This window comes from Silurus aristotelis, assembly GCF_946808225.1.
Source record: "Silurus aristotelis genome assembly, chromosome: 3".
NCBI classification, from domain to species: domain Eukaryota; kingdom Metazoa; phylum Chordata; class Actinopteri; order Siluriformes; family Siluridae; genus Silurus; species Silurus aristotelis.
The window spans coordinates 27,661,717-27,682,319 of record NC_139576.1 but is presented as its reverse complement, the minus strand read 5'-3'; the positions used below and the strand labels follow the sequence as shown (position 1 = coordinate 27,682,319).

Sequence of the window (20,603 nt, the reverse complement as noted above, 5' to 3'; positions counted from 1 at the left end):
CCTGAATAATCTACTCAAACTTCCAAGTGATGCTGGAGACACTTCGTTTCCATAGACTGGTGTGTGAGCACGTCTAATACCTTATGCTTATGTGTCCGTTTCTCCTCCGTTCCCTTTCTCATTTCAGTACCTGCGATAACCTCGTAGCATCTTTTATACCCAGCGGAGGCGCACAAATGATCCTTCATCGCTGCTGGAAATGAAGGAAGGGAGGAAAGGGGAAAAAAAAAAAATGCCGCATGCCAGTAATTGCTTTGGCAAATGCATCAGGTCAATTATAAAGCATAATGAGGTGAACGTTCAGGCGGTAATGATTGGTAGCGTTCAATCTCTGCTTGATTTATTTGTCAGCGCGTGTCCGGTCTGAGACTGAACATACTGCAGGCGGTTTAATTAGTCTCTTTGGAATGGAAAGCTTTAAACGCTCACTCAATTAAAGAAATAGCTGAGCTGCCAAAAATCTAACCTGCAGCGATGCAGAGTTACGCTCTAAATGTAACCCAACTGTGGGTATCATCAACAAACAAACAAACTAATAAAAACAACAGTTAAAAAAGTGAGGTACAATACACAATAGGAATGATTTTAATAGTTTCCACATTGAAAAGTACAGTGATTCCTGCACGGATTTTTCCTTAATGTGCTCTACCTTTAAGAAGAATCCACACTGCTGGCATTGTTTTACACCAAAAGTGATCGTATGAAACACAAATTCTATATAAAGTTACTACTGACTTACATTTTGCACTAATAGCATTAAGCGTTTCATGTTCCTCTGCCTCGATTGCATTTCATACACAATCTGCTCCACCCAGTGCTCATGTTTTAGTAGAGGAACAAGTTCACAGTTTGCATGAAAACATACATGACAATTCCAGGGGTATAAGAAAGAAACTAGAGTTAGCGCAGTGTCACTGTGGCTTCACAACTTAGTAATGGTTTGTAGTGTGCTAAAATATGATCAGGCGTGCGCTGTAAAGTGAATGAATGAAGGATGGAAGAAATAGAGACATTGCTGAAATAAGTACAACAGTTATGTAGATCATATCTTTAGAAAATTTTATATTCACATATTTATGTAATAAACAGACACACACACGCTTATATACACATCTGTATTACTCAGATTGGGTCCAACAAATGCAAACTATTTACATAAATCTGTCCGTTATTTTGATTTTATTTTCAAATTATTACATTTGTACCGATTTAATCTTTTAAACCGATTTAAATATATTTCTCCAAAAGTCCATCTAAGATGTGTTCTAAGGTGCCCATGCTACCCCTAACTTTCTCATCTATCAGGGGAGAGAGAGAGAGAGCGAGAGAGAGAGCGAGAGAGAGAGCGAGAGAGAGAGCGAGAGAGAGAGAGAGCGAGAGAGAGAGAGAGAGAGAGTGGAAAGAAAAAGAAAGGAGTAATTGCTTATAATCTAACTCGCACAAAAGGCTGAATACTGATGTAAAAATGACCAGTGGTGGATATGAAGAAAGAATAAACAGCTGGACTGAGAACAGTAAAGCTCCCAGCTGGACATGACAATAGAGCACAGATACTGATCTTTGTCAGATCGCAGATTTACAACCATTACAAAAATAAGAAAAAAAAATAAAGAGTCTCTCTCTCTCTCTCTCTCTCTCACACACACACACACACACACACACACACACACACACACACACACACACACACACACACACACACACACGAACAGTTGCAATAAGTGAACTTACTTATCTAGGCAGTCTCTGTTTACTCCTTTTGTATCTTAGATTCCATCATATCTCCGGCACACACATAGTTGAAGTGCTTGGGATAAAATTTTGCCTGTGCCAATATAAGGCCTGTTTGTTTATGTGTAAGAGAGAAAGAGAAAAAGAGAAAAAGACAGGCAGAAAGCTTTCAGGTTTTTTGGCAAGAAATGTGAAGAAGCGGCCGTTTGTAATTCCTCTCAGAAAAGCCCTGAACCTGTCGGACAGCCCTCGTGTTGTCTCCATTACTCAAATCTCTCTGCAAACTCGACTCCAACCAATCATGAACGAAATCAACCCAAACACACACACACACACACACACACACACACACACACACGGTAAAGAATGTTACAAAGCTCCAGGTCAATATATAACCGAGAAACATTGAACCCTGAGGCTAAAGAAGGTAAATGCCACATCACCTAAACATACAAGAAAACACAAAGTGATATGAGCTGATATTGCCTTTTGCAATTGACTTTTTCTCGAGCTGTAAAACGCCCTTGGTTTCCACATATCAATATGTGTGGATATAACGGTGGTATCTGCATACCGACGTTAAGTAGCAATGATGCCAATGCTGGAAATGACACCTGGAGGAAGGTTTTGAACTGAAAGCGCTGGAAAAGTGTAAACTTGGTGCTAATCCAAGATTCGGGACATGAAAGAACAGCAAGAAATTTTACCTTGCCACCCAACATATCATTGTCTAGAAACTATAAATATATATGTATTTATCTATTTAATTGGGTGTTTTTTTTTATAAGGAGAGATTTTTTTGGGGGGGGGGGTTATTGTCAAATATACAATACAGCACAGTCAAATTCGTATTGTTCAGTCAGACTGCAGACTCGGCTTTAGGGCACTTGAAAGAGCATTAATTATTTTGTAAAAGGAAAATAAAGATACTTGTTACTTGAGGTGTGTGTGTGTGTGTGTGTGTGTGTGTGTGTGTGTGTGTGTGTGTGTGTATAGACAAGATCTCAGTTCATCACAGGGCACCAAGTAGACACATGATATTACCCTAAGGGGCAAATTAAAGCAGCTAATCTGCTTACTATCACGAAGGAGAGCAGAGATTGCAGCCGAAACCCACTTGAACATGGGTGGAACATGGAAAAATCTCATACTTGTTCAGTAACAGACTCATGAGTGAATCAGAATCCCTGAAACTATATGGTGGTGATTTTACCTGCTGTACCAATGTGGAAGAGATAAAGCCATGTCGTAGTCCTCTTAAGGTACTAAACAGACATTTCTAGCCCAGAGAGCAGATTGGATACAATGTGCTTCTTCTGGATCATTAAAATGTCATTAATAAAGAGCCTGTCACCAGCCTGCTCACTCAAAGGAAGAAAGAAACAAAGTGAGAGAGAGAGAAAAGGCATCGTCTGGCTTTTTTATTTATTTTTTTATTTCATTATGCATGTCCGTCCTTCCTCTTCTACCAGTCATCATTGCCGTCTTCCACTCCATCGGCCTCCGACATCCACCTGTCTCGCATCCTTTCCCTCCTCCTGTCTCTGCCCTCTCCCCCATCACGCACAACAGGGCCTATTATCCGCCGACGACGGCGACGATGGTGCTGTAGTCACCCGCTGTGAGGAAGCATCACAGAAATCAATCCGTGTCTCTGCTGAAGAAAGAAGAATGCCTCTCGCCCCGGCGGGCGGTGCAATCGCGCCGGCGCCGCAATTCAACGCGAGCACTGGAACACACGCAGAGATCGATAGCGGGGCGCATTGGGAAATGTTAGCCACGCTGCACGGAGCTCCTATTTCTCTCCTCCGGCGGGGGAGAACACGCACCGAGCCCAGGGCTACTATTACTGTAGAGAATGAGGTGGGAAAATGGGCAGGTAGCTAATAACATCCTGCTGATTCAGAGCAGATCCTGCTGCCATGACAGACCGGAGGGGTTTACAGCATGCTGGAGACCTGCGATGCTTCGTACGTATGCAGGTTTAAAATAAATAGGCCACAGTAGGCAAAGGAACACAATTTAAACACCGAAACGTGGAGCTCGTGAAGGAAAGCAACCGCAGGACTGTTTTTGACGTTTTTATTTAAGCGCCGCTCACCATTATCACCACTGATTACAGTTACATCATTCAGGAATATAATGACTGAGTATAATCCCTGCCTAATCGTGCCTGATTGAAATAATTGTCCAATAACTATAAAATACAAATGGAAAACATCACAATGTGTAAATTTTTTTCATAACTGGCATTTGCTCTAAATCTCCTATAAATGTAAAATATAACTGTTGGATGATGGAGAAACGAATGATGCATCCGGACAGGATGGCAGTTCACCACAGGGCATGAAGATGACACCATTTTACAACAAGGGCCAAAGTAAAAAACACTGGCATGGAGGAAAACAGAGTTCCCAGAGGAAACCCACAAATACATGGGAAATCTCATACTCGTGCAGTAACACAGACTCGTGAGCCAATCAGAATCCTGCTATACCACCGTGCAAGGTTTTATTTGCAGGGAATAGACGTGTGTTAGGACTCTTAAGGTACTAAATACGCAACAGGAAAAGTGATCGTCACAGAATACGACAGCCAATCAGAAACCTCGATGCAAATACAGGAATTTTGGAGGAGGGGCTACTATTTGAAGTTCCTGCAGTACACAGTAAAACTGTGAAACAAAAAGAACACGGGGAACAAAGAAGCACACAAAACTAATCTAACAACACATTGTTTTGAATCTACTACAGTTGCAGACCAAAAAACATTTTATAGATCTGAACATTTCATAGATCTGTTATTTTGAGCCATTTTTCACTTAGCACTAAGAAAAAAACTAAACAAAATAAAAAACAATTCCAAGGTTAAACCAATCTACAAAATAAAACTCTTGGCCTTTTTTTTCTTTTATTGTGAAATAGTCAGAATGCCAGCAAAACGATAAAGTACACAAAGCCAAGAGTAAATAGATGGAAGTAAATTATTGTTTTGAATTCAAGGTAAAAAGGCACAGAAATGAAAATCAAGATGTTTAGGAAATTTTAGCACGTTCTGGCACTCATCTCTGCCTCTGACGTTCCCGGCCCCGTTCCAAAAAAGTTGAAGGCATAAGGCACTTGTATGCAAAGCCAGCTCCATGATTATATGCTTTACATGGGTTGAAGTGAAAGATCATGAGTGGCCTGCTATGGAGCTCTGACCTCAACCCTGTTAAACACCTTTGGGATGAATGTGAACGCTGACTGCACCCCAGAACCCCTCACCTACATCAGTACCTGCCTTTACTAACACCCTTGTGGTTGATGAGCACAAATCTAATCTAATAGAACATCTTTCCAGAAGAGTGAAGGTTAAAATAATGGGATACTAGTCGGACGTATAATCTAGAGATCTGGAACCCAAACGTCACCCATTTGCATTCGTCTTATTATTAATGTTTCTAGCCTCAGAAATCTGTTCTTTATATTTGCTCCATCACATCCACCTGCAGCTCCGAACTAACAGGTCGACTCTTAAGATTAACATGCACCATGTGCAGCTCTTGCAGCTCTTGCAGCTCCCATGTGCATGTGTGTGCGTGCGTTCATTCATTCTTGAGTGCTAGGTACATGCTGAATCGCTAAAGCCACAGGCAACATCAAAAAATGTGTACATTTCTTTTCTGGTTGTGTCTCTCCATCTACCCAGACTGCTAAACGAATTCCCACTGGCCGGTGTTCATATAACTGACACTGACGCAGCTTCATCCCTGCCAGCTGCTGCATTGTAATAAAATTATGATGTTTTCACTGCAAAAACTAAATTATCTCCTTTTCCTCCCATTGTACACAGAGTAGGGTTTATTTTTTTCTTAATGGTCAGTGGTCCATAAGCCAGGCTGAGCTGAAACGGTCCAGAGCGCACGGTGAAGATAAAAGCTGCAGAATCTGAGCTTAGCCGTAATTAGTGACCTGGTTTGACCCGCACCAGTCATGCCAGTAAAAACTCGAGCACTTGAGACTTTTCCTTTCATATGCTTACTGATGGCTTTTTATGCCCCTTTTTCTTACATTCTGATTTGACTTCTATTTTCAAATCATTTAGGCACGGACAGCCAGCAAATATGGGCTGGAGAAACTTGCGCACACATCCGGCTAGTGCTTTTTGGGCTGGAAGTCGATGGAGAAATCGACAGCTTAGAGTACGCTCAAAAACCTGTGGTTACCTTGTACTCCTCTGAGGCACGGGAGAGCGTCCCAGATTGTGCTCTTGTAGACTCTTGGCTATGGACTACACCATGATCAAAGCTCGGCCTTGTGATCTGCTGATGATCGGATAAAAACACACCCAGCCACGAGTGGAAGAAATCTCTGATTACACTGGAAGTCAAGGAAAAGTGTCGTGCCCTCTCAATAGTACAATGACGATATTTTTTTTATTTATTTACTTCCTTTTGCTTAGATGTCTTAACAGCTGCGGTACCACTTCCTTGGACTTTTCCTCAGAAGATTATTAGTTCATATTGCTCTGGATGAGGGGGCCTGCGTAATGCCATAAATGTAAATGTAGATACAAGCTGCACAAGAGAGAGTCAAGTCCCTGGAATGCCATGCTGTACAGAACACACTGTACACACACACACACACAAGTGTGAGAAAGAAACACAGCTCTGCAAACATTCCAAGTACAATGATCTCTTGCTGGGAAAATTCCCCAGAGGTGGAACAAGAAACACATAACTTTGCTTCAACCGAGAGATTAGAGAGAGTTCAGGTTAAATGTGCCGTCTCTAACGAGCAAAGTGTGTGTGTGAGAGAGAGCGCGAGAGCGAGAGAAAAAACAGTGAAAGGAGGAGGGAGAAGAAGCAAAATGGAGTGAAGCTGTTGTGTATAGCAGTGAGGAAAGATGAGCATGTTTAATAGCCTGACTGTGCCCCACCTGAGGTTAGTCAGTTATAAACAGTGTGAATCCAAAGCAGACAGAAATAATAATAATAATAATAATAATAATAATAATAATAATTATCTGGGTTGTTCTGAACTTCAGACAGGACCGAACGCACGGCTGTGCTCGTTTACATGAAATACTCCGGTGTCTCTGGACCTGTTTCCTATCTGCCACATCTACACAGGATGATCACCACAAGACTCGAATTTCAACATGCTTTTCCTTGCTGAGGGAAGAAAAACTAAATCTGTTTACTCTGAACTTATGTATAATGAAGGTTTGATATCGAAAGGATAGTCAATGCTTCGTCACTTTTTTTTTACTCGACGGTGGTCGTGAAGCTGAGAAATATGCTTTTGAAAGGGGAAAAGTTATCGCCGCGCTTTGTAACGGCGTCTTGGTTCGTTCCTGTTTCAAAAGTCTCTCACATTCATGTGCTCTTTTAAATATGGCGTCATTCCTTCACCAAACGGCCCATTCAAAGAAATGTGTATATGAATAAAAAAAAAGAAAAGGATGACTCTGTCTTTGGTGTAACAGGTTCCTACACAGGTGCTTTTACGTTTCATTTGTATTTCCTATTAACCTGAATTCAAAAATAGTGGGAGGGACAGACATGAGAAGAAATGCTGGTAGGTATACAGTGAATGTGAAGCGGAAAGGATTTGTCCCGCAAAAACATTCTGACCTGTTGCTCGCTAATAAAGTCAAATCTGCAATAGCCTCCAGGTTGCTTAGGTAGAAGAGGAATCTAATTCTTCAAGAAACGCTGAAACTGGAAAATAATTAACTTCGGTGTAATAAAAGTTTATCTAATGACTTGATTATCTTCGGATGTCAGAAGGTCCCCACGTCTACTCTCATACAGTCCCCTCTGTTGTAGAATACGTTCGTTCGGACCGAATGACTCGAGGTACGAGAGCTCACAGCCCTGTAGCCGTAGCACATCCTGTGTAACTGAGATAAACTGATTACTCTCTCACGTGTATGAAATAGGTGCGTCTAGGCGTTTCTCAATAGGACCCTGTTGAACACAGATAAACGCGTTATCCTACACCTCTGAACCTAAAGAAAGGTGTGTGTGATGGAGCAATCTTAAACAGAGTTCATAGTTCACCATTTTGAACTTAAACAAGACAAGGCATTTAAACACCTCCTTTTGGAGGGGGGGAGGGGAGTAAAGATTCAAAACCAAAAAATCAATACAGCAAGTATGAAAACTGTGAGTGAATCACTTCCCCGCGCTTATCTGTTAGTTCACTAGGACAGATCACACAGATGGAACATTTAGTCTGATTGAATCGAAGCCTGGCGTGTTTGTCTTCTCTGTGTGGTCCTTTTGTGCAGGTGAGAACAATCGCTATTGGGAGCAGACCAAAACAACAGGCCCCGAGACCACCAGCTGGTATTTGTCAACTCTAAAGCGGTTTGATGCACACAGAGCACATACGAATCTCAAGTTCGGGTGCTGACACACTTTTGTCCCCAGTCATCAGTCATGAACATACAGTTATAATCCGAGATCACGGAACGAACTCGGCCGATCCGCAGTGCATCCACACACGTCTGTAATTGTTTAGCAAAGGTTATATGCTCTAACTCAACATGTATTATGGACCATTTTGCCCATAAGGTGAAGATCTCATGTAATAAAATAGGGCTGCAGTGGACAAGCAGCTGAGAGATGTTGTACACTAGTCTCTTTGTACTCCTTAGCTACGACTACAGCCGGGGTAATTATGCATTAAAGCTTCTCAGCACAGCAGCCAGTTTCTCGGTCTCTTCTTTTTCCACCCCCTTCAAGCAAAGGAACTAAAAATAGGTAATGCAGAGACCCATTATAAGAATCTGCTTTTCAGATTTGACTGAAAAACATCACACACACACACACACACACACACACACACACACACACACACACACACACACACACACACACACACACACACACACACACACACTCTCTCTCTCCTTTCCTAGGGCATGAAGTTCAGGGTATGTGGTGTGGTGATACCACAGAGATACATGTATTGTTAGTTCTGTTAGGAATTCAGGTGTGGCTGAAGTTCAAGCCGACTTCTATTACCAGGCAAAATAAGGATTTGGATTTGGCAGTGGCTTACAGTGATTATAATGGAGAACAAATATTATAAGTAATGTGAAATAAACAAACAGTAGGCAGGCTGGAAAGCCTTAAAAAAAAAACTGTGATCATCATATAATGTGTACAATAATAACATGGGATTCTAACATTGTGCCTGGTGAAGTGAATAACGCTGATAGTCTCTTCATCACGGCACCTGTTAGTGGGAGGAATATATTAGGCAGCATTTTGTCCTTAAAGTTAACGTGTTAGAAGCAGGAAAAAATGGGCAAGCGTACGAATTTGAGCGAGTTCAACTTGTGCTAAATTGTAAAGGCTAGACGACTGGGGCCATGTCCACACTAATACGGTGCATCGCAAAACGCTTTAGACGTAGAATAGTGTAGACGAAGGCTGGGTCAGAGCATCTCTAAAACTACAGCTCTTGTGGGATTGTTCCCAGTCTGCAGTGGTCAGTTGCTATCAAAAGTGGTCCATGGCTCATTGATGCACGTGGGGAGCGAAGGCTGGCCCGTGTGCTCCGATCCTGATGCTGTTATTGTTCGAGGGGTCATGACAGTTTTGGCAGCAAAAGGAGGACCAACACAATATTAGGCAGGTGGCTATAAATGTTATGTCTGATTGGTGTGTATTTATATACACATAGCCTTCAGAACTGATCTGTAACAGATTTTGTTGGGGAAAGAAACGATCACTGATATACAATCTGCATCTTTTATATTCAAAACAATCAAGTGTCCATTAGTGAATATTTGATAACCACAACTATTGTAGTTCCCAATGATGGAACTATAATAAATGGACATTTGGTGTCCCTGATGAGGAAGGGTTCCCTCCTCTCATGGTTTCTTCATTATACTATCTCAGGGAGCTTTTCCTTGCCACCCCTGCCACTGGCTCAGTCATTTGGGATGAACTAGTTATCTGATAATAATAATAATAATAATAATAATAATAATAATATCTTAAAGTTACACTTATATTTGTAATCTATATTCCACAAAGTTGCTTTGTGCTCATTATTAAAAGTGCTAAACTGAATCGAACTGCAATAAATACAGTAATGTAAAATACAGTGGTATGTTCCAGTCATCTGCTAATAATTGCGGCTACTTTTAATGATTACATTTATATCCCCTCTGTTTGTTACATTATCTGTTACACTGTCCATCTATGCTGCTCTCGAGCCGGTGATCCCGAGGTCGTGACTGGCTCCGGGGCAGAGCGGTGCATCCTGTGCCGTGGCCGTTGCCACGGTGAGCGTATTTATCCATCGTGTTAGTGAAAGCGCAGTGGGAGGCCGTCACAGGGTCGCTGCAATGGAACTTGCACGCCGGTATTCACCCGACAGCACTTGGTACTTTATGTGCACTCGAGTGCTCCTACTTTACAGCCGTCTTTAAAAGGAGCGTTTCGCAATACACCCGTGTGATCGGCTTCACACAATCAGACCCGTTTCTCCCTCGGTGTCTCCAAGGTTACTCTGACATTAAACACAGACATAAACACTGGGCACTGCAAAGGAAAAAAAAAGAATGCAGACCTTTTAACTAAAAGCGTTAAACGCTGCTAATTAACAGTCAGCGAGGAGAACGCGGTGCTCGTCTTCTCCGCTCTAAAAGGCCTTTGATTATGTAAAATTTAATATTTGCATAAAGTAAAAAGCAAACTCACGAGAACTTTCTTCCTGATTCCAGATTTTCTGCAGCCCCAATAGGAAGCAACATTCATCATAGCAAAAAATGAATAAAATAAAATAAATAAATCGAATCACGACGATGCCATTAACAGGCAGCGAGCGAAAAGATATCTGGGTGGGTGGAACGACATATTTCCCCTCTCCCCTGTCAATCACAGTGACACTGGCCAGTCGTGGGCAATTGGGCTTTCCTAAAGAGGGTGTTACGCGGCCTTGTGATCAACTGCTGGTTGAAGACTGATACAGCTGTCTGGCTTCATGTGTCTCAGATGATCCATGTATTAACCTTCACCCTCCAAGGACCAAAAGTGGTGCAAATTCAACAAGCTGTTGATGGTAAAAGGCTGTCCTACATAACAAGAGAAACCATCTGCAATGGCATGCTGTTCCTGATGCCAGTGTGCCAAAGTTTCTGCTCTGCTGAACCAGTTTAGTTAGTGAAACCAAAATGCTGTTTATCTGGAACCGAGAGCCAGTGACGATGTCACGAATGACCTATCCACCATTATAAAGTGATGTAATCACAGAAAGATTTGAAGAATGATTGGGGGAAATTAATCGGATGTGATTTGTTAAGATTAAAAAAAGCCCTCTGCATAATTCATCATGCTTCAGATACGGGTATAAAATATAAAAAGGAAATAATAATAAAAAAAAACTAATTGTCTATTGTGACAAGGCTGCAAAGATCTTTGGATGGTAAAAATCTGTTCAAGTTAAAGGTGGTGGTCATTATTACGTTTACGAGGTAAATACCCGCCTCTGATCGCGTCATTGTGCTTCAAAAGGTTTGCAGTATGGTGTTTGTTGTGATGGGATAAAAGTGATATCCAGCACTGTCTAAAGCTCTTTTCCATGAAGCAAAGCCTGAATAGGAGGAAGGAAGTTTCCAAGCTCATCTTCAAATCAAAGTTTGAATCGGTTATAAGCGCCAGAGTCACACTCACAACCTTTTAAAGCAAAACATCTGGATAAAGCAACAGGTGTTGGAGAATTTGAGGTGAATATTTGTCTTCCTCTACACTAGTCTTTTATTACTCAAGCTGGCTGATTGGACGTGATTTTATATTTGGGCTGGAGCAGATATACCCCAAAGCAGAACAAGCGTGTCTTTCAGAGAAGATAAACATTTGCCCTGGGTTATGTTACTAATGTAGCAAAGAAAAACACCATGTATTACTGCTGAACATACACAAATTCATTTTGCTGCCCACTTTCCAACCAAATCCTGGTGCTCTACACCAGGGGTATCCAAACACCATGGACCAGTTTCCTTTTGAAAAATATTCTCGCGGACTGGACGGTGGTTGGGGCTTTTGGGGCTTTATATAAACAATCCTCAACCACATCCGGTCACACAAACACAGTGCCCATCAAAAGTTTTATTTTTGAGACGTTTTCCTTCTGTTAACATGCAACTAAATTCGTAAAAAAAAAAAAAAAGGCAAAAACACAGAAGAATTTGACAGGGAATGAATGGAAGACGTGAGTCCAAATTTGTCATTTCTGTCTCTAACAGTAGACGTTATATAAAACTGAGAACAGGGGAGAAGATGTTAGCACGCTGCGCCACACCCACAGCCAAACATGGAGGTGGAAGCTTAATGTTTGGGCCTTGTTTTGAGGCAGGGAAAAGTTGGAGACTTATTCCAGGTGAAAGGAAAACTGATCCAAAATGACTTCCATTCCATACTTCAGCGCCAGGCAACTCCATCTGGACCGTTGTTAATTGGAACCAAATTCACCATGCAACAAGAAAATGAGCCGAATCATACGGCCAACCTCTGTATGTGTTATTTAGTGAGCAAACAGTCACCTAAATCCTGTTGAACTGCTCCGGGATAAAGCGGATCACAAGCAAGAAATCTCCAAATAGTGAAGATTTTACAAGAGGCATGGCAAAGTAAGGGAGGAAGGTCAGGATTAACATCTGCACAGTTATTTGTTTGGTCAAAATAACTCTATACTGTTAAATGACCCTGGTTTGTTGTATAAAAATTAAAAAGAAGATGCACAGAAACATTCCCCGCCCCAGAATGTTCTTGCCATCCAGTAGCAGTAGCAGCTGTTCTACGGCCTGGTACTGGTTGTGACCTGGTGGTTTGAGACCTCTCCTTTATGAACAAAGAAAATCTGCCGACTTGATGAAAAATTCGGATTGTTAGCTTGAAAAAAAACTGCAGCGAATCAGGTCATAATTTTTCTGGAAGGGAAAAGAAGCAGTAGAAGTGCTCTGCGGACGCGGAAGACGCAAAGCCGAAGTGGCAGGAACAAAAAACAAAAACAAAAAAAAACCCAGAGAGATTAACTGTATAATGTCTGTTCAGCTTAACGCACACTACAGTCTCTCCTGTCAACCAGTGGACGAGCAGCACATGCAGGGTTGAGGAGCAGAGTTCCAAATAAATCCCACATAACACTTGTGGATCGGCTCCACACACACACACACACACACACACACACACACACTTATATAAAAGCACAAGCAGAGATCCTGAGAAACTACTCCATTTTTGGGCATTGAACAGAGAGACAGAGAGAGAGAAAGAGAGAGAGAGAGAGAGAGAGAGAGAGAGAGAGAGAGTGAGAGAGAGTGTGTGTGTGTGTGTATCGGAAAGAATGAATGCAGTGGAAGGCAACAAAAACAGAAGATTAAAAATAGACTCACTCTGGCCGTACTCAAGTCTGGTTGCGCACTGCATACAGTGTCCAAAGGATCGCACAGCAAAACCTCTCGAAAGCGCACCAAGAAAGCAAACGCACACTGTAGCGCTCCCTTTCCTCGCATAGAGACCTCATCACACAACACCACACCCCCTACCCCTCCCCTCCTCCCCCCTCCTCGCCGGGTCTTACTTCAGCCCTCGCTGAACTTTGAAAGAGATTAGTTTACAGTCTGAAAAAGAGAGAGAGAAAGACAAGAATTCCCCGGGAGCCATGGTGCTCAATGTCCCTGTTCTTCACTGCTCTCCTCTCCCTCTCTCTCTCCCTCCCTCTCTGCATACAGTATGGAGAGCAGCTTCCCAGGGATAGAGGAAGTGACATGTCCAGGTGCTTGACGACACACTGCAAGTCAACAACAGGAAATCTGGCCAAGCGTCAGAGAGGAAGGACGGGTCTTAAAAAGGGAAAGGGAAAAAAAAAAAAAAAAAAAAAAAAAAAAAAAAAAAAAGTCCCCACCCCTGTCTGAGTAAATAAGATGGGACTTGGATTAAAAGCAGCAGGCAGCCTTAGTCACAGTTTCCTCCACACACAACGCCGCTGCCACTCTCTCTTCCTTTCCCAGTCACCTTCAGGCCAAAACCAACAGCAGCCGCACGGGATTTATGAACAGGGTGCGGCTCGGAACGGGAGCTCGCCGTCCGCTCGTGTCACAAATCCAGCAAAAACAACAGGTTCACGGAGTTTCTGCGCAAATCCATGAGCGAAGTACTTTCTACACAAAGACACGCACAAAGACCCTGACTTCTCCAAACAAGACGATAAATTAAACAAAACAAAAAAAATAAATCTACTGGCTTCATGACATGCTATTTCATTCCTTCTCCTTAGCTGCTATTTCACTCCAGACAAATTTAAACCTCTACTGATTTATGCACATCTTCACCTTTTTATTTTTTAATATTTCCACCCAGAGACCCAAAAACCACTCAAACTGTTTTCTAAATCTTTTGGACAACAGTGAATTCATTTTGTAGTTTGGGAGCTACAGATATAGAGCAGTTATGGGAATGAGGTTTAGTGAGGGGAAAAAAACACAAAAAACAAAAACAAAGAACTTCCTAAAAGAAGCATGACATTAACTCGATCCATTCAAGTGAGCAGCCAATCAGACTTATACCTATAATATCTATAAAACAACCAAAGAAACCAAAGAAATAATCAAGTCGTGATGGTAACTCACTGATCCCCGGAGATCCGTGGAGCAAATATTGAAGACGATGGCTTTAATTTGAAGTAAATGTGCAATGCAGATGTGCAAGACGAGACTGGAGCTCGGAGTGAGTGAGTGAGTGAGAGACTGTGTGTGTGTGTTTCTGAAAGATAGATAGATAGATAGATAGATAGATAGAGAGAGAGAGAGAGAGAGAGAGAGAGAGAGAGAGAGAGAGAGAGAGAGAGAGAGAGAGAGAGAGAGAGAGAGAGAGAGAGAGAGAGAGAGAAAATGTACTTACTTGTTCTTTGACAGAAGCCAGAATATTGTTGGCGGTGCTCTCAGATGCCATGTTGTGATTGGCTAATTGATCTTTGATTGGCAGCAGAAGGCCCTCCTCCGACACAGGGCTCTGCTCAGGAGCAGGCATTCCTCCTGCACATACACACAGACACAGACACACACACACACATTAAATACAAGCACAGGCACAAAACACATTCCACTGAATGTATTTAGGTGCTCAAGCTGAAAGCTGGAATGAATACATATGTTTCTTTTGCCCTTTTTCTCAGACGGTAGAGACACACACACACACACACACACACACACACACACCTTAAATCTTGTACGCAGGACTGATGATTTACTCTGACAAATTTTCTAAATGATAGACTACAAACCCCACTCAGCTCACAAACAGGCAAGCAAGCAGTTTTTCTCTCTCTCCTTCTCTTTTTCTCTCACACACACACCTGTAAAGACTGTTCATATATATATATGCCCCAACAACCCAACAAAAATCAGAACTGGTGGAAATAATCAACATTCATTCACAGTAGTGGCACAGAACTCCTGATAGTGCCAACTTGGACCATCTTATTTTTAATATTAAGTACCTCTTAAGGACAAACGTTTGTGGACACCTGACCACAAGATTCATATGTGCATATTGTTCAGCCCACACACAGAGTGCCTATTTATTAGTAATAATAGGTGGTAATAGTAGTAGTAGTAGTAGAGGTGGTAATAGTATTAGAAGTAATAGCAGAAGTAGTAATAGTAGTAGTAGAGGTGGTAACAGCAGTAATAGTAATAGTAATAGTAGTAATAATTTATAGTAGTGGTGGTGGTTATAGTAATAGTAGTAGCTGTGATGGTAACAGTAGTAGTAATAGTAATAGTAGTAATAATTTATAGTAGTGGTGGTGGTTATAGTAATAGTAGATGTGATGGTAACAGTAGTAGTAGTGGTAGTAGTAGTAATAGTAGTAATTTATGGTAGTGGTGGTGGTTATAGTAATAGTAGATGTGATGGTAACAGTAGTGGTAGTAGTAGTAATAGTAGTAATTTATAGTAGTGGTGGTGGTTATAGTAATAGTAGATGTGATGGTAACAGTAGTAGTAGTGGTAGTAGTAGTAATAGTAGTAATTTATAGTAGTGGTGGTGGTTATAGTAATAGTAGATGTGATGGTAACAGTAGTAGTAGTAGTAATAGTAGTAATTTATGGTAGTGGTGGTGGTTATAGTAATAGTAGATGTGATGGTAACAGTAGTAGTAGTAGTAATAGTAGTAATTTATGGTAGTGGTGGTGGTTATAGTAATAGTAGATGTGATGGTAACAGTAGTAGTAGTAGTAGTAGTAATAGTAGTAATTTATAGTAGTGGTGGTGGTTATAGTAATAGTAGATGTGATGGTAACAGTAGTAGTAGTAGTAGTAGTAGTAGTAGTAATAGTAGTAATTTATGGTAGTGGTGGTGGGTATAGTAATAGTAGATGTGATGGTAACAGTAGTAGTAGTGGTAGTAGTAGTAATTTATGGTAGTGGTGGTGGTTATAGTAATAGTAGATGTGATGGTAACAGTAGTAGTAGTGGTAGTAATAGTAGTAATTTATGGTAGTGGTGGTGGTTATAGTAATAGTAGATGTGATGGTAACAGTAGTAGTAGTAGTAGTAGTAGTAGTAGTAATTTATGGTAGTGGTGGTGGTTATAGTAATAGTAGATGTGATAACAGTAGTAGTAGTGGTAGTAATAGTAGTAATTTATGGTAGTGGTGGTGGTTATAGTAATAGTAGATGTGATGGTAACAGTAGTAGTAGTAGTAGTAGTAGTAGTAGTAGTAATTTATGGTAGTGGTGGTGGTTATAGTAATAGTAGATGTGATGGTAACAGTAGTAGTAGTAGTAGTAGTAGTAGTAGTAGTAGTAATTTATGGTAGTGGTGGTGGTTATAGTAATAGTAGATGTGATGGTAATAGTAGTAGTAGTGGTAGTAGTAGTAATAGTAGTAATTTATGGTAGTGGTGGTGGTTATAGTAATAGTAGATGTGATGGTAACAGTAGTAGTAGTAGTAGTAGTAGTAGTAGTAGTAGTAGTAGTAGTAGTAGTAGTAATTTATGGTAGTGGTGGTGGTTATAGTAATAGTAGATGTGATGGTAATAGTAGTAGTAGTGGTAGTAGTAGTAATAGTAGTAATTTATGGTAGTGGTGGTGGTTATAGTAATAGTAGATGTGATGGTAACAGTAGTAGTAGTGGTAGTAGTAGTAATAGTAGTAATTTATAGTAGTGGTGGTGGTTATAGTAATAGTAGATGTGATGGTAACAGTAGTAGTAGTGGTAGTAGTAGTAATAGTAGTAATTTATAGTAGTGGTGGTGGTTATAGTAATAGTAGATGTGATGGTAACAGTAGTAGTAGTAGTAGTGGTTATAGTAATAGTAGATGTGATGGTAACAGTAGTAGTAGTAGTAGTAATAGTAGTAATTTATGGTAGTGGTGGTGGTTATAGTAATAGTAGATGTGATGGTAACAGTAGTAGTAGTAGTAGTAATAGTAGTAATTTATGGTAGTGGTGGTGGTTATAGTAATAGTAGATGTGATGGTAACAGTAGTAGTAGTAGTAGTAGTAGTAATTTATGGTAGTGGTGGTGGTTATAGTAATAGTAGATGTGATGGTAACAGTAGTAGTAGTAGTAGTAGTAGTAGTAATTTATGGTAGTGGTGGTGGTTATAGTAATAGTAGATGTGATGGTAACAGTAGTAGTAGTGGTAGTAGTAGTAATAGTAGTAATTTATGGTAGTGGTGGTGGTTATAGTAATAGTAGATGTGATGGTAACAGTAGTAGTAGTAGTAGTAGTAGTAATTTATGGTAGTGGTGGTGGTTATAGTAATAGTAGATGTGATGGTAACAGTAGTAGTAGTAGTAGTAGTAGTAGTAATTTATGGTAGTGGTGGTGGTTATAGTAATAGTAGTAGCTGTGATGGTAACAGTAGTAGTAGTGGTAGTAATAGTGGTAACAATAGTAGAAACAAGGCTATCTAAGAAGCCTGTTAGGTCTGCAGAGAGCTCAATTTATTTAAAGCAGGTCACAAAGCGACACTATTTACCCTAAATATAACATGGCTTAAATGACAAGGTCACTGAGCAGGAACAGACGACACGGATGGCAATTTATTTTGGTTCATGTCCCTAAACATGAACCATCCACTGCAACGCTGCTCCCTTGCTACTTTATTCAGTATTCTTTTATTTATGTCTACTATATATTGCACTTGACTTTGTCGTTTTATCTCAACCTAGGACCCTTGAGATGGAACTCGTTTGCTTTCCCTAATAAAGAAACAGCATAAAATGAAACGATGTGTGAACCCGCTGCTCGCGCACAGGTCCGCTCGTACCTACCGTCTCGCCATTATTCGAAAGCAGGGAGAGAATCAAACATTAAACAAATGTCTTATTTGTTGTATTTACGAGTTACAGTGCCACATAACTCACAGACTCAAAGCTGCTGCTTATAAAAGTGCCATCATTTACAGCCTCGAACACATTAGAGCATCTGCTGGTGAGAAACAGGGCCATTATACAGCACTAGATGAGGAAGAAGAGCAATGTGTTGGCTAACACGTGTTAGAGAGTCTGGTCAGAACAAAAAAAAAAAAAAGAAGAAGAAAAACATTAATTCAGCTTGAGGGCTTTTATTTTCATTACAGGTGCGTTATTCAGTGTTTTGATAATGATTACAAATTACCGCTATAGTCACAAATACCTATAAAAAAATAAACAGCTATACAAATAATTGTCCCCTGTATCCGTACTGGTACAGACCCCTTTCAATTATTTTAAAGTGACTTTGTTGGAAAATATTTTGTAAATCCCTGGATAAGGTGGTGAAGTTTTTTCATTTCCTGATTATTGATCCAACTCAAACATTTGGCTATTATTTTGTTCTCATTCCCTATGCATTTATATTACTTTTTCTCTAACTCCTGACACTTTTACTCACAGCCTGACCACTGATCTTTCAACAATGGGGGTTTTATTCAGAAAATGTGATAGCAACTGTGATGAGGAACGGGTAGATGCCAGTGGTAAAGTAATAGTGTTGTCATTAAGACAAGTTCTTTCACTGGTGTAACCCGGCAGCTTTCACATCACAGGCGCTGAATACTTATGCAAGAAAGATATTTCGGTTTTTCATTTTTCATAAAAATCTTGTAAAAAAAAAGCAACAAAAAAAAAAAAGCACTATAACCTAAAAAGATTTGTTGTTTTAAAGTAAAATACTGAACAGAATGTAATTGCAGTGCACTGTTTGTAATTCGGTAACATGAGTTCATTGGTCAGGGGTCTAAACACTTTTGCAAGGCACAGCAGATTGAAATGCTAGTTGGTGTAATCGTTTTGCCTTAAAAGGACATCCTTTCTCCGTCTTAAGAAACAATCTTCTGAAACAATCGTTTATTAGAATGGTGTACATCATGCTACAGCAGGAACCTCTGTCCGAGCTGCTGTTAATCAAGTTCAATGACTTCTGACGGATCAGATTTGAGAATTGTGAAAATATATTCTGGCCACGGATCCATGCTAATATTGCCCAAAGACATGCTAGGCTTCAAAAACAGTATTAGAACTGTACATAGTGAATTCTGCAGAGACGACTATGCTGAGAGAATAGCGTTAATTATCCTTTTCGTTTAATGTCCTCCAAACATACTATTTACAACTTCAACCTTAGAGTAGAAATATTCAAGGGGGGAGTGAAAAGAAAGCTTTATTATCTCATCATTCAAATTTGTCTGATATAAGCATTACCTTCAGCACAGATCTAAAAGTGTCGGCACAAACGCCTTCTCGTTTATACATTCTTTATGCCTTCTCATCCGCAGGCTGTGTGATTCAGCTCTGCTGGAGAGATCAAAAGTACGTCTGATTTGAAGACTTGTTTGGCTAAGTGCACTTTAATTTGTGCACATGCACACATTTTCTCATCTTCTTTGACGCATTCAGATCGTTGCATGTTGCGGTTCAAGTGAGTGTTAAGTAGAATTTAGTGTTGCAAGAACACGCGTTCAGCCTGGCCGCACGCTCCGTGAGTACTTAAGCGATGAATACACAACTCGAAACACCTGTGTTTTTCTTAAAGGTAAAAAAAAAAAATATTTTTTTGCAAACATGAGCATTAAAAAAAAACCTCATTACTTCCATCCTTTAGTCAGTTTCTATACGGAGACATTTTAAGGTCCACCATGCACTAGTTTCCTTGAGAAACACACAGCTCTCGATTCGCTCTGGATTTCTCAGAACCATAACGAATTTGAGTCCGAGATTCCTAGCTATCCTCTCCTTATGGCATTAACGAGTTTACTCACGCTGCATGTTCCCCATAATCCCCCTGTGAATCAGGCAGGAGTTCTCCGGCGAAGAGTTTGACGAGGAGAAGACGAAGCAGGACAGGCACTCCGAGTGCGAGTGTGTGTATGTGTGTGTGCGTGCATGTTGTGTTCGTCCGTTACCTGCCTGGCAGGTTCCACAACCCGGTTCCATTTTTTTTTCTGACTGCAGATAAGTAACAAAAATGCAGCTAGTCTTTAGTGAGCGCACAGCAGACCTACAGGATGGCTTGCGCCTCTGCTAGAACTGCTAACATATTGTAGGCTCATACTGACAGACTCGAAGCTTACACGCGCACCATCATCAGCCGAGAGCTCGGGCCCGGATTACTCTGAGTAACACGATAACACTGCATGACCAACTGGGTCTGGAAAACTCACTCGTTAATCACTGTTATTCCTTTTAAACACAACAATACAATTGTATATGTATTAATGTATATAACACCACCAACATACTCTATATGGACAAAAGATTGTGGACACCTGAGCATAAGATTCATAGATGCTTTTTTTGAATATCACATTGCCTCTCCATTCTCTGGTATAATTCACTGTTTCACTAGATTTTGGAACGTGCTTGTGGTGA

The 20,603-nt window shown here is 40.7% G+C and overlaps 1 protein-coding gene across 1 annotated transcript in view; it reads right to left on the bottom strand.

The window, feature by feature from the left end:
* LOC310723995 (plakophilin-4-like) overlaps positions 1 to 20,132 on the bottom strand; it is an 83,714-nt gene extending 63,582 nt beyond the window's left edge. Inside the window, 2 exon segments of the mRNA XM_083537657.1 lie at positions 14,639 to 14,772; positions 19,994 to 20,132. Coding sequence (XP_083393783.1) covers positions 14,639 to 14,772; positions 19,994 to 20,009 — 150 coding nt within the window. The 5' untranslated portion in view covers positions 20,010 to 20,132.
* Between the last annotated feature and the right edge of the window lie 471 nt (positions 20,133 to 20,603).